The 13163-nt window shown below is 38.2% G+C and overlaps 2 protein-coding genes across 3 annotated transcripts in view; one reads left to right on the top strand and one right to left on the bottom strand.

Annotated features, from left to right (window-relative positions):
* tnnt2b (troponin T type 2b (cardiac)) overlaps window positions 1-1638 on the top strand; it is a gene marked incomplete in the record, with an annotated part of 11514 nt that extends 9876 nt beyond the window's left edge. Inside the window, 1 exon segment of the mRNA XM_014009520.1 lies at window positions 1505-1638. Within this exon segment, the coding sequence (XP_013864974.1) occupies window positions 1505-1544 (40 nt within the window).
* Window positions 1639-2880: 1242 nt separating this feature from the next.
* Window positions 2881-12885, bottom strand: LOC106518295 (plakophilin-1). 2 transcript variants are annotated; one of them, XM_014009519.1, is made up of 14 exons: window positions 12600-12884; window positions 11674-11729; window positions 10525-10846; window positions 9690-10434; window positions 9438-9579; window positions 8276-8483; window positions 7778-7937; window positions 6744-6858; window positions 6410-6580; window positions 5828-5998; window positions 4473-4626; window positions 4137-4323; window positions 3889-3973; window positions 2881-3514 (listed from the first exon to the last, which is right to left on the bottom strand). In XM_014009519.1, the coding sequence occupies exons 1-14, from the start codon at window positions 12787-12789 to the stop codon at window positions 3440-3442; spliced, it is 2781 nt and encodes a 926-aa protein (XP_013864973.1). In that variant the 5' UTR covers window positions 12790-12884; the 3' UTR covers window positions 2881-3439. The 2 variants fall into 2 exon arrangements, with proteins under 2 accessions (XP_013864973.1, XP_013864972.1); XM_014009518.1 differs by having other exon boundaries at window positions 9690-10846; window positions 12600-12885.
* Between the last annotated feature and the right edge of the window lie 278 nt (window positions 12886-13163).

Below are 13163 nucleotides of genomic sequence, written 5' to 3'. Positions count from 1 at the left end.
TATATATATAGTATATGCTGTCCATACATGGAGCTTCCATCAGATTATAGAACATAAACTCAGACTTTGCTCTTAAATGCTGTTTGTCAAAGCAGAGCTGTTTCTGGGAATTAGTTTTAAAACATAATTAAATCGAGCAGTTACAGCTAAAGATGGTAAATGTACAGCTACAAGACAAATAAATAAATGTGAACAGTTTTTTTTTATCTGATTTGCTGCCATCACATGTCCGTGTATTTCAGGGCACAGAACACAGCACTGTTACTCTGAGAAACTCCTGTTTTTATTTACTTTATTTTGCTTTTTAGTGAGATATGATGAAACTCATCTTGCCTGTCGTTCAAATCTTGTAAAGAAGCTCACGTTGCTTTTCCAGTGTGGATAGCAATGCTTTTGATACAGCGCGTGCCTGCTGTTTTATTTATCTGATAGGAGCAAAATGTATCACAAAAAACAAAGCGCATTGCTTTGCCGCTGACTTCAGCAGCTCATTACTTAGACGCCCATATTTTATTAAAATTTCTGAATTCTTTTTTTGACATGATGATAATGTTTTAAAACCCTGCCACTGCAAATCACACTCCTGACACACACTCCATATAGTCTCCTCGCCTTCAAAATAAAAGCATCACAAAACAACAATTTTGGATTTGCATGCAGAGTACTTTCTACTTGATTTCTGAAATTTTATTGACCTCCTGGGGGCTGGATGGGGATGGTGAACAGGCCATATAAGGCAATAACTTGAGGTGCACAAAGGATGTTTATTGCAGATCCTTCCTCCCAGMAGCTGTCAGACTCTATAACCAGCACCACGCCCAAAAATCGTAATGTTAGCAAAAATCACAATAAGTGTTTATACACCTGCTGCTGCAACATTGTTTACAGTCTAAATTTTAGACTGTTACTGTTCATTGGAATTACTCAACCGAACAATCATTTGCAATATACTCTGCTGTAATTGCACATCTGTGTTTTCTTGTCTGTATTGTGATACTTCACTTTACAGTTATTGGTATGTTGTGATTGTTTTTGCACTCAAAACAGGAAAATTCTGATTCTGAAACAAAAAATTGTCTTTCTATTCTTGCACAATTCTTCATACTATATTTTTCATTTTTATTTTTATTATTAATAGTTGTATCATGGCTAGTAAGTGTTATTTTTTGTTTTGTGTGTACTATCTACAGATAAAGTAATTAGTGTGTGAACCTTTGTACTGATGCTGCTGTGACACCTGAATTTACCCGCTGCGGGACAATAAAGGCTATTCTATTCTATTCTATTCTATTCTATTCTATTCTATTCTATTCTAACTTGCCTTTATGTGATATAGAAGATTGAAAGGAAAAACAGGTCTCAGCCAGTCATACAAGGTTTACCAAAGATGTATTTTATATTTCAAGGTACTTAAAGCGCTGCAGATGAACACTGACTGTGCCGGGTGTTTGTTTGCTGATCTGGCAAATGAGAAAGCCTCTGTTGACTTAAACTTTATTTTCAGCTCAAAGGGCAGCAGAAGCAAACGAGGCCTGAGGAAGTAACACCTGGGATCTACTGCATGGGAAACTGGCAACAACCAGGCATCCTGGGAWTACCGAGAGTGACTTTAACTACAAGATGACGCTTTCTAAATATTGGAACATGCAAATTTCACGTTCGATTTATGGCGATATCGTGACATGTTTTTATAAGTGTAATCGTGAATGCTGTATTCATGCTGAAAGGAGAAAGTTTGTGTGAACTTTGCATGATGGAGCAACTTTGTTGTTTTTTTTTTTTTTAAGAGACATAAATCAGGCCAAATATTTAGTTATATACATGTGGTTGTGATGAATAAAACTCATTTTTAATCAAATGCATGCACATCTAGTAAGTTCTTTTTAAATCCTAGATTYATTCACTTGGAGAACCAATAAATGCAGCACAACCCAGCAGTTGGGTTAAAGCTGTTGGATAACTGGTTTCATCAAATATTAATTCAAAATATTTGAACTTTGATATTCCGGCTTAAGGAGGTGGTGGATTTTAAGTATCTTGTTTCTCTGGTTTAAATATTAGACCAAATTGTTTTCATGAGACAACCTCAACCCAAGAAGGAGAAGAAAAAACTTAGAGAACTTTGTGTACAAAAAAAACTGCTGAGACGGAGGTCAGCCATGTTTTTCTACACTACCCACCAACTCAAGTTGTCATTTTCYGATGAAGATTTTGGATTGTCCTTTTCAAATTAAAGTAATATTAGTTTATATTCAACAAATTAGTAATTTGAAACTTTTTTTAAGGGTAGAAGACTTAAATCCAGAATACGGAGTCAAACTGAAGGTGTAGTGGTTACTAAGTGACATTCAGTTGTGTGACACTGGTGAAGATCCATTCTTTGAATAGGCGTTTCTTTTTCCTTTACACACCCTGACAGGCTTGATTTGTGCCTGTAAAACTGCCAGTCCTCATAATGGCATCTCTCATAAATCTCTCAGGTAAAATGCATTTTTTAAGCCACAGATTAAGTGAGCCAGACTGGCTTTAATCTAAATAACCCCTTACCTTTAGAATTACAGATTTTTTATTTTATTTTTTTGCATTGGCTATATGATCTGAAAGGTTCATGTTCAGTCAACAATTATAATTATATTATTATATAACAATTATAGAAAAACAAACACAAACTGCGCTTTCTATTTCTAATGGCTTCTTCCTACAACTCGGGGAAGAAAACCATGAGGGTGGAGTTAACACACACACACACACACAGAGACGTTAATTTTCCCAGAGGCATTTCAAGCAGCGCTGCCAAATTTCAGAGGTAGCGACAAGGTGCGAAAAGGTCTGAAAAACATTTATGCATCACCAGAAACTGTGACGAATGAAACTCAAATGTCTCGTTGCAGGTTGTACGGCAAGCGTCTGCCAGCTTTATTGCAACAATTATGACAAAAAAAAAAGCACAACTATAAATTGAACTTAAAGAAATGCTAATGATTACATAAAAAAAGAAAAAAATCTCTGAAACAATGTTACTTTGCATGCTTACTTTAAACTATCGAATCCCTTTTATTGCATTGCTACATAACAATAAAGCATACATTTTAGTGCAAAATAAAAATCATGCTTTTTTTACAGAAAAAGCCAGATTTGAAAACCAACTAAAACGCTTGTATTAGTTTTAAAACTTTAAAAGCAAATTTACACTTCTGACTTTTATTGCTGCCATGTTAGAGCCAAACCTTCACCTTTTAATTGCATTTTAAAAACAAAATCTCACAGCGTATGTACAAGGCACGAACGCAGTGTGAAGGGTTGATGGATAAATATTGTGGAATGACCTTTGCGAACTGAGAGAAGATTAAGTTTTGTCTCGATGAGTCAGTGCCTCGTAGAAGTGCAGACGTCGCGCTTCGGAGGAAATAAATCCCAAAAAGTCTGTCGAGTTGTTGTGCTAATAAATCCCTTGGGCCAACTTCTGCGCTGCCACGGTGGTGTCATTCACAAACATGCTCTTGATCATCCCATTCTGCAGAATARAAAAATGTTTCATTCCAATCAACGTTTCCTCCTTTGTCATAATTAAATTCACACAAAGTCCACATTGGCAAGCTCACATGGAAAACTCTTAATAATATACTTTGAAGTTGGAATATGAAAGTGTTGTACATGTGGAAACGAAGTCCAGGTTGTGATTCATCAAACCTGACCTGCCAGATTCCTCAGCCTTATCACATTAATGTTTCTAGCTTTTACTTTCCTGCGAATGCGGCCTAATCCTTCAGCCTTTCCTTCTGTTTCTCACAAATACCTGCGAGAGGCGTGGACTTTTGTGTATAATGTAAGTTACGGAGCGGACACACCCGAACCCTGACAGGTTTTGGCACATAAGCCTCGACTCACCTTTCTCAGACAGCTTTGCAACTCTTTCTCCGACCACATGTTCAGGAGAATAAGAGATGCGGCTTTGCTGGATTTGGGGAAATATCTAAAAGGAAACCAAAAAAAAAAAGAAAGTGTTAAAAATTGGGCGAGCTGTCAAATCTGTGTCTGAACTTGTGGAAATCTAAGATGCATTCACATTGTATTTAACGATGAGTCATCCATTTAAAGCGACAMGGCAGGATTATTTTTCCTCGGAGTCTCCTTACCTGTTCCTGCTGATGTGCTGGAGGGATTCGATCAGRCTCTGGTTGAGATATTTCTTGTTGAACTCCGGTTCTCTCAGAAGCAGGGTGCCGGCTGTCTGGCACGCCATGGCCAAAGTGTCGTCGGACTCATTCGCTCCTTCCGTGCCGTTGTTCAGGACAGTCACCAGATCAGGGAGAGCTCTCGTACCTTCAGTAGCACGTCCAATAAAACACACTCAGTGTTTGACCAAACCAAAACAACCACATATTGAAGTCAAAGGCAATAGTTAAGAAAAATGTACTTATACTTCAGATCATGTAATGTAGTTAGACAAAAAAAAAGTTTTTGATTCTTACTGATGACAGTTTGCAGATTTGGGTTCTTCACCAAGTTTCCAAYCAGAGCCATGGCGCTCGTTTGCAAGCTGATTCTCTCTGAGGTCAGGAGAGGGCTGATACACGGCATGCCGTTCAGTTTCTGCACAATCTTCGCACTCATTACATTTGAGACCTATGAAGACAAAAAATAAAGGCCCTTTRAAACATGTTGAGTGAAGGTGCAATTTAAAAAGCGAACTGAGAGGTGAAAATAATAAATACATTTTCAATATATTATTTCAAAAAAATCATAAAATTATAACAACATGCTCAGCTCAGTGATAGCAAATATAAAAATCAATGTTTTTTGTTTTGTTTATGTCAGTGGTGCTGAACTGCCACTATCACGTTATAAAGTTAAAAGAATATATATATTTTTTGTCTCAGCTTGCTTTAGTTTAAGAAATTTTAAGCCTAAAGTTAGTTAAATTATAAATTTATCTTCAAATCCTTTATTAAATCTTACGATAAAAAACATTGTCCTTAGATCTAATTCCTCAGAGTCTTTCCCCCATCTTTAAATCTTAAAGGGGCAATTTCATGTAAAATCAACTTTTTTTGAGTTTTATATCATGTTATAATGTTATACTCTCATAAAAAAAAACATGCCCAAAGCCTTGCTTTGACTCATTCACGCATGTTTGAGAAATCCTGCAGCGTTTTTAGGCAGCCATGCTGAGGAGCAAAACGACAGGTGGGGACCAGAAATGCCTTTTGGGACAAGCTCCTCCTCTGGGACGTGTCTTTAAGTCAAACTTCCTCATGGCAGAGCGCCCCACCCCCCATTCCCCACTGGCTACGTGACTCMGGCAGGCTACRGCAGCAACATTTAGTAAACACCCTGAGAAACTGCACGWCTGCTCTTAGACAGTAGCGACACAGGTAACGAGACAACAGTTGTTATAACTACAAAAGTGCTCCTAATACCAGTTAAAAGCGGTGGCATGAAACTTGTGATGATGCACTGAAATGGGCGTGGCCGAAGTGGTTGGATTTTCTTAAAGAGACAGAGACCTATTTCAAGGCGTTTAGAAACTGTCAAGATGAGAAGTAAATTGTTTGGGGGATTTTTACAAATATATAGCACTTTCATAAGCTGAAAATGTGACATAGTTACTTTATTTTAGTATAAAATTGAAATATAGGCTTGGAAAGCACATAATATTGCCCCTTTAAGAACTAATTTTCTTTGTATTGCACAACTTTTACAGTCAGTTCTCACCCAACTTTTGTTTTCCTATGCGTCACTTGAAAAAAAAACATATATATTTTTTATGAGTTGTCAAAAATAGTTTGCAAACGGGTTCTTGTGCAACACGATGATCACTTCTTACAGCGTTGTTWTTGGAAGTCAAATTCTGCATGATTTTGCAGCAGGTTTCCCGCGTCTCGTCCCGTCGATTCGAATCGAGCAAAGACAGGTAGCTCTGCAGCGTTGTGGAGTGGATCAGCAAGCCGGCACCGCTGGCTTTCTGCTCCTCGATGACCGGGTAGTSGAAGTGGTACTGGATGAGGAAAAAAGAAAAAAAAGAAAGAGACAAATTACCCCCAACTTCTGCATTTCTGTTTTAACTTTTAATTCTCTCACACTGTGCCACAGCATTTGTTGCACATGACAACATACTGAAAACTGAAACCTTTCCCCTGTGAGCTGCAGTTTGCATTTTATTCCTGGGTGTGTCCATTTAATGCTCAGGGACTGGTTGGCAATGACACAGCCGAAATAAGAGATTATAAATCTTGCCTTCTTTTAGAAATCAGACCTATTGTCACTTTAAACACCTCAAAATCTGACATGGAGCCGTAATGATAGGGATAAAATGTGTCTAGACAAACTGACACTTGTTGGTAAACACTTTAATCCCGGTGAGGTGTCAGAAAACTTGGTTCTGTTTTGTTGAGTTCGTCTCACTCACCTCATGAGGTTTGGTTGGTGAGCTGAAGCAGCCGACAGGGCTGATGTTGTTGTAACTCTGGCTCCTGGCTTTAGTCGAAGCCAAAGCGTTGATGTTGTAGAACAGTTCTGGAGCCTCGGCCTCAAGTTTGTAGGACAGATTGTGCAAGATGCACAGGCAGTTACCTAAGGACTGCGTCAAAACGTAAACTTTGTGTGAGCATGAGTGAAAGTTATTGTCCTAATCTGATGCTAAAACTTCTTTTAACAAGTTCAAACCTTATTTTAGAGCATTTGTTTTTAATTACAAGTTTCCTTTTGCTAAAAATGTGCAAAAAAAGAAAAACAATTCTTACCTCATCATCTTGTCCTTTGTCCACACATTCTTTAACATAACTCACTAAAGAGTCGACCAAATGTTTCTGCTTCCTCAGCGCCTTTCTGCTGTCTTGCTTTGCGCTGCTGAGGTTTCTGCAGAAACCAAGGTGCAAGACATGAACAAAAGCTTTAAAAATAATAAACAGATTCCTAACAAAGAGAATGCTTCCTTACAATTCCAGACTGAAAATGAAATAGAGAAAAATAAACATTTCTCTACATTCTCCACAGTCAGTAAGACGAGTTTGTTTATATTATGTTCAAGTGGATGGAAATCTCTCATCTTCAAAGATTTTAGTACCGAAATGTTATCTTGGTACGATACTATGAGCAAAAGTAGATTTAACTTCAGAAAAAAAAATCATTTTAAACAACGATCAACCATTYCAGCCCTTTCACAATGTTGCAGGATGTTAATCCATTGTTCCACATTACACCATGTGTTTATTGATGCAACAGATAAGATAGCTTTCATCAGGCAGCAATCACCTAGAACAACGATTTGTGTTGTTTTACACCTGTCGCTACAGCGTGGAAGTTTACACCGCTTAATGAGAAGCAGCTATACGTAGGAAAGACRTGTTTAAACTCGAGGTCACACAGGGATTTCAATATTTGGAAAGATGACAGATAAGCACGGTTAGAAAATATAAAGTATTAAATTACGCTGAGAATTAAGAAGTAATTCACACCAGCTCGAAAGAACCAATGATGTTAAAGATATCTGCAGAAAATCAAACCCTTTGAACACTGAGTTTTCACAATCTACTGTAATGACAATACTTACAGTTAAACTTTTGCATTTTCTTGCTAAAGAAAAARTCAAACAAGTGTGCTCTGTCAGGTAATTAAAGTATTTTAACCCATTCTAAACTGCACTGCAACAATGTTTATAAACCTATTTATTCAGCAAAAAACAGCTTCATTGGAAAGACTGAACAAAATCAATAAAAAATGGGTATCTAAACTGAAACTAACGCCRTGAAATYATCRTTTTGTTTTTCTTTCTAACCTGATACATCCTGTAGTGTGAAAGAAGACTTCAGGATCTTTTTCAGTTTTTGTGGTCTGCTTTGTGTRAGGCAGGAGCACATGCTCCGTTAGAACAGGCAGAGCTTCCTTCATCAGGTCCGACTTCAGGTATTCCGCAGAGGATAAATTCCACAGAAGTCCTGAGGGGGAAGAAAAAWAWATATATATATATATCAAACTTTCAATTAAAATTATTTTTAATTTCATAATAAGTTTATTAGTTTAAAGATGGGCACTCAGGTCCTGTTAGTGACAGCTCTAAGTTTGATTAAATATTCAAAGATCAGGAAGAATGACAACAGCAGAATCAAATGGATTCTGAAAGTGAGCGGAAAATGCCCGTGTAACATAGCAGAGTGCCAGAAACCTGCAGGATTGTGCGACGCTCGTACAATGGGCTCTGTCTGACTTGATGGTTAGGTTAGGTGTGTGCGTGTGTGTATCCGGTCGTTCTACATTTGACAGCTCCACCGTGTACCTGTCAGTTGTTTATTGAGATCAGCGGAGTCTGAGCATTTGAGCTGAGTGACAGCCGCCGGGATGCCGCTGCAGCGCTGGATCTCCCTTTTGTTGCCGTCGCTCTTATAGGACAAGTTACGGAGGGCAGCCGAGGCCGTGTACCTGACCTGTGCGCTGGAGCTACGCAGCAAATTCACCAGGGGAGGGATGCCGTTTAGCTTCAATACCTGCAGGACAAAAAGGGATTATGTAGATTAGCACAAAGTGGAGAGAAAAAAAATTAAAACTATAAGGGCAAAAATTCAAAACTGAGTCAAATAAGCTTTTTACAAAAAAGGATGTTTAAAATCCAGAGATAAAACTCCTGATTGTGATTTTTTTTTCTCCTACTGACATCCTGTGCTGGATTCAAATTACCTAACAAAGCCTCRAGTCTCATGGGAGAGCTCAGATTTATTTTCTTTCATTTAAGCCTCAAATTTTACGTTTTGCATTTTTGCTCTTACTTAACATCGAGATAAAACTTAATTCATCATGTCCCTGGCTACAAATCTACAAATTATAAGTTTGTCTCTTGTACAGCGGGGCGTTAAATGCAGGACTAAAACATTGTACATGAATGCTTGAAACCAAYGAAATCAGTGGAGAGGCTTGTTAGGACTGTTGCCTCACAATRAGGTCACATGTTTGACTCCTGTTTTCCTCCAACAAAACAAAAAAACATTCCAATTAGGTAAATTGTCAGAGTGTGGGAGCGTAAATTGTTGTTGTGACCCTATGACCTGTCCAGCAGGTACCCAATGATGGAGATAGGAACTCACTGAGACTCGGAACAGGAACAAGTTGGTAAAGAAAATCAATGGATACCATTGTTGTGAAAAACTATATAACACAGGACCCTAAACTTACTATAAAAAGTGGTTTGTGTGTGTCTTGGTTTAAATGCACATTATAAAATACTGTGAAGCAAGTTAAATAYATSTTAGAGTGCCTGCCATCATTGTGGYATTTCACTTTCTTCAATAAAATTTCCAAATTAACGCTTACTCATACAACGCGGCTGGGWAATACAATCATTAATTTATTTCCTGTTTTGCCATTTCTCAAAAAGTCCACTATGTTTTTGGTAAAGTCTACGCAAAGCAAAAAAAAAAGTGTACAAACAAAACAAGTCCRAGCACCTCCTCTTTTGCATTTTCACTAATGAAAGTGTTGTGTTGAATGTAGGAGGCGCCACAGTATTGGTAGTTCTCGTCATCCTTGGAAAGAAACTCCACAGCTTCCTTCAACGTGATAGGAGCAGATGAAGTGGTTTCATTTACCCTAAATGGTGTAAAAAAAACAGATTTAAAGTTTCTCGAGTGGTTTGCAAGAACAATTTGCTCACTAAATACTGAAAGCAATGAAATAATGCGAGTCATCTTCCCACTCACCCACAGGTTTCTTTGATCTTGGTAGACCCATCGATGAAAGTTGTTGAATTTGTCCCCATCATGCCACTTTGACTACTCTTGAAATACTGTGATTTGATGTGACCTGATCCATTTGAAGCGATCATAGACTGATGTGTTTTTATTTGTTCTGGGCCGTTTGGAGTAAAGGTGCCATATTGTGTTTTGTTCTGACCTAAAGTACTTGAAAAAAACATAGAATTTGGTCTTACCTGCCCTGGACTTTTTGGCAATCCTGTAGGATACTGTGTTTTGTTCTGACCTGAACTAGAAACGAACATAGAATGACGTGCTTTTATCTGTCCTGGACTTTTTGGAACCACTGCAGGATATGATGTTTTAACCGGACCCAAGCCATTTGGAACAACTGTGTGGTACTGTGATTTTATCTGAGCTGAACCATTTGAAATGATCATAGAAGGTTGTGGTTTTATCTGTACTGGACTGATTGGAACACCAGTGTGGTACTGTGATTTTGTCTGAGCTGAACCATTTAAAATGGTCATAGAAGGTTGTGGTTTTATCTGCACTGGACTGACAGGAACACCTGTGTGGTACTGTGATTTTGTCTGAGCTGAACCATTTAAAATGGTCATAGAAGGTTGTGGTTTTATCTGTACTGGACTGATTGGAATGCCAATGTGGTACTGTGATTTTGTCTGAGCTGAACCATTTAAAATGGTCATAGAAGGTTGTGGTTTTATCTGCACTGGACTGACAGGAACACCTGTGTGGTACTGTGATTTTGTCTGAGCTGAACCATTTAAGATGGTCATAGAAGGTTGTGGTTTTATCTGCACTGGACTGAYTGGAACACCTGTGTGGTACTGTGTTTTGACCTGACCATTTGAGACATTCTTCTGATGTGATTGTGAGTTGAGCCTCTTTATGTACTGACTGCTGCTGCTACTTCTGCTCTTTACGTAGGTGCTCTTTCTCTGTGGTGGGACAGACGATTTTGGCTGCAAGGTCAGGGCAGGCTCGCTCCGACTGGTGTTGGTTTGACCCGCTGCCACAGAGCCAGAGAGGCCATAGCCGCTCTCGTAGCGATAGCCAGAAAATGTAGAACTTTTCTTCCTGGTTTGTCTTTTAGAGTTGTCGAATAATTGATGATTATTTATGTTTTTCTCGAGGCTGAACTGCAGAACGGAAAGAAAAAGAAAGAACATGCTTGTCAGGAACGATAATGCAGTCTCACAGAAGTAATGAAGYAATGCAACTTAAATTCGGATAAAATTGGAAAAGTTTTGGATTCTGGATCTAGATCAGGACAAAAACAAAAACTGAGTCGCCTCTAAAATACGTAAAATATGCTTCAATTTGGAACTATTTAACAAATTTGTCTTTATTTTCAAGTAATCTCACTCAAAACTACATGCTAAAAAAGACAAAAATCAACTATGTTCAGCTTCCCCTATCTTCAATGGGTCGCCACATCAAGCAAATTTGTGCCAAACATTTGCCAACTGTTTTACATCAGATACCCTTCAGGAGACAATGACGCTGACAAACAGCAAGCCACGTGAAACAACTAAACTATACCAACATAATCCACCCTGAGAGCGATTTTTTTTCTGTTATTTTCAGAAGGTCATAAAATCTAACGTTTCTAGTTTTGTTGGAGCAAATCCTTCCTGTAAAACAAACTCACTGGGAAGATTTTACAAATACTAAACGCTCAAGTACAATTTTAAACACAGGAGTTGAAATCATCTGAACAGCATTAAAAATCTGTAATTCAACCTGACAAAAACATTGTACAGTTTGTATGTAGCTTTGGGAAATAAGTGCTTTAAAACCTTGAAACGTAGGAAATAAATCACACGTGACATGTCCTCCAATCCACGTGGTTATAATACACCCAGAGCGATCCAATCAACAGCATGATCAAGAAAAATAACCGCTACAATACTTAAAGTATGGAAAAATATAAAATATTTTTAAAAAAAGACAGAAATAAACTCACACTTCTAGAGAAGCCATTGGAAAAGAAGACACTTCCTTCAGCGTCATTGAACGGGCCTGGGGAGAAATGTTAGGGGTTATCAAAGTGAACACACCTGTTTTATAACCAGTGATTTATTACTTTGTTTCCCTGGAGAAAAACGAGGCAACCTTTGGTTCTGTGGCGGCTTTTGATCTTTGATTTACGCCATAAGTATTAACAGCTATGAAGTCTAATTACCTTTAAAAACTACCAAACCATGAAAAAGAGGGCCGRCAATAAAGATCAGAAATGAGAGCACGAATTTATTTGGATCCTCGTTTTATTATACGTGTACACATAAAAAAAACAAAAAGCCTTTAAACAAGAACACCTGTTCTAAGAATTAAGCCAAATCAAAAATCAACTTTTGCTCCAAACATCAGCTGATGAGAAAGAAATCCTGGCAGACGTTATTATGAACTAGTTTACAACTTTTAGATCAGTTTTCTAGTAATCAGGGCAAAACTAAAACTCACCAACAAGTCTCAGCTCTTTTATTTCTGTTTTAGTAAAAACAAACATTTAACTATTTAAATGGTTATAGCAAAGTTTAAAGAGATGACAATGACATGTAAATTTTAGGATTTCTGCTTTACAACCAATGTTTAACCCTATAGCTGTGGTTTTATGTTACAAGTGTTTAGATTGTTGCATTGTGTTGTATAATTAGAAGAAATTATGGTTTTTATCTCAAAATCTGATCTCCAACTTTTGCTGTAGGCACAAGAATTACTGAATCATTACGTCCTTGCTTTTTTAACCTGAAGGTAAGTGGATGTGTTTGCCAACTTTGGGGGAAAAAGAGCCTCATGAAACTGCGTTCATAAATAAAACGTCTGATTCTGATTAAAGCTCAATCTGTCGTGGACAAAAAAATACATCTTTGTTTGTTTTTCTGCTCTTACTTGTTGGAGACAGGGGGATGGGTCCGCTTTTGGCGCTTAAGTGTTTGGACCTGGTCCTCTTGATGGTTTGAAGTTGTTCCTTGACGCGCTGCGCTCCGGACCGGTACTGGTTGACGGACGGCAGAGCCAGCGACGTGTCGTCCTGGTTTTCGTAGGAAATGGCGGATTTTAGGGGATCCGCGCCCGACATTTTTTTTCCCCCCGTCTTTAACGTCCCAGACGGCGCGACTGACACCGGGAGGAGCTGGCGATGAGTTTACCTAGTGAAGAAAAAAAAAAAAAAAAAAAAAGACAGCTCACCTTGCTGCCCTGCCCTGTGCGAGCAGACCGCGCCTACACGCCCGCGCGCCGCTCACACACGCACACACACACACACACACACACACACACACACCCAGAAGACCTGCAGGACTGGAACTGAAGTGACTCCAGTTTCACATTTTCTCCCAGGCTACGTGTTTGCAAACTTTAACAACAGCAACATAAAGATGTGGGGAAAGTAAAATCCTTTAAGTATTTAGGACAGTATTTTTATTTTATTTTATTTTATTTTATTTTAATTAC

This window comes from Austrofundulus limnaeus, unplaced genomic scaffold, assembly GCF_001266775.1.
Source record: "Austrofundulus limnaeus strain Quisiro unplaced genomic scaffold, Austrofundulus_limnaeus-1.0 Scaffold59, whole genome shotgun sequence".
NCBI classification, from domain to species: domain Eukaryota; kingdom Metazoa; phylum Chordata; class Actinopteri; order Cyprinodontiformes; family Rivulidae; genus Austrofundulus; species Austrofundulus limnaeus.
Note: the sequence above shows the minus strand (reverse complement) of the source record. Positions and strands in the feature narration are given on the sequence as shown.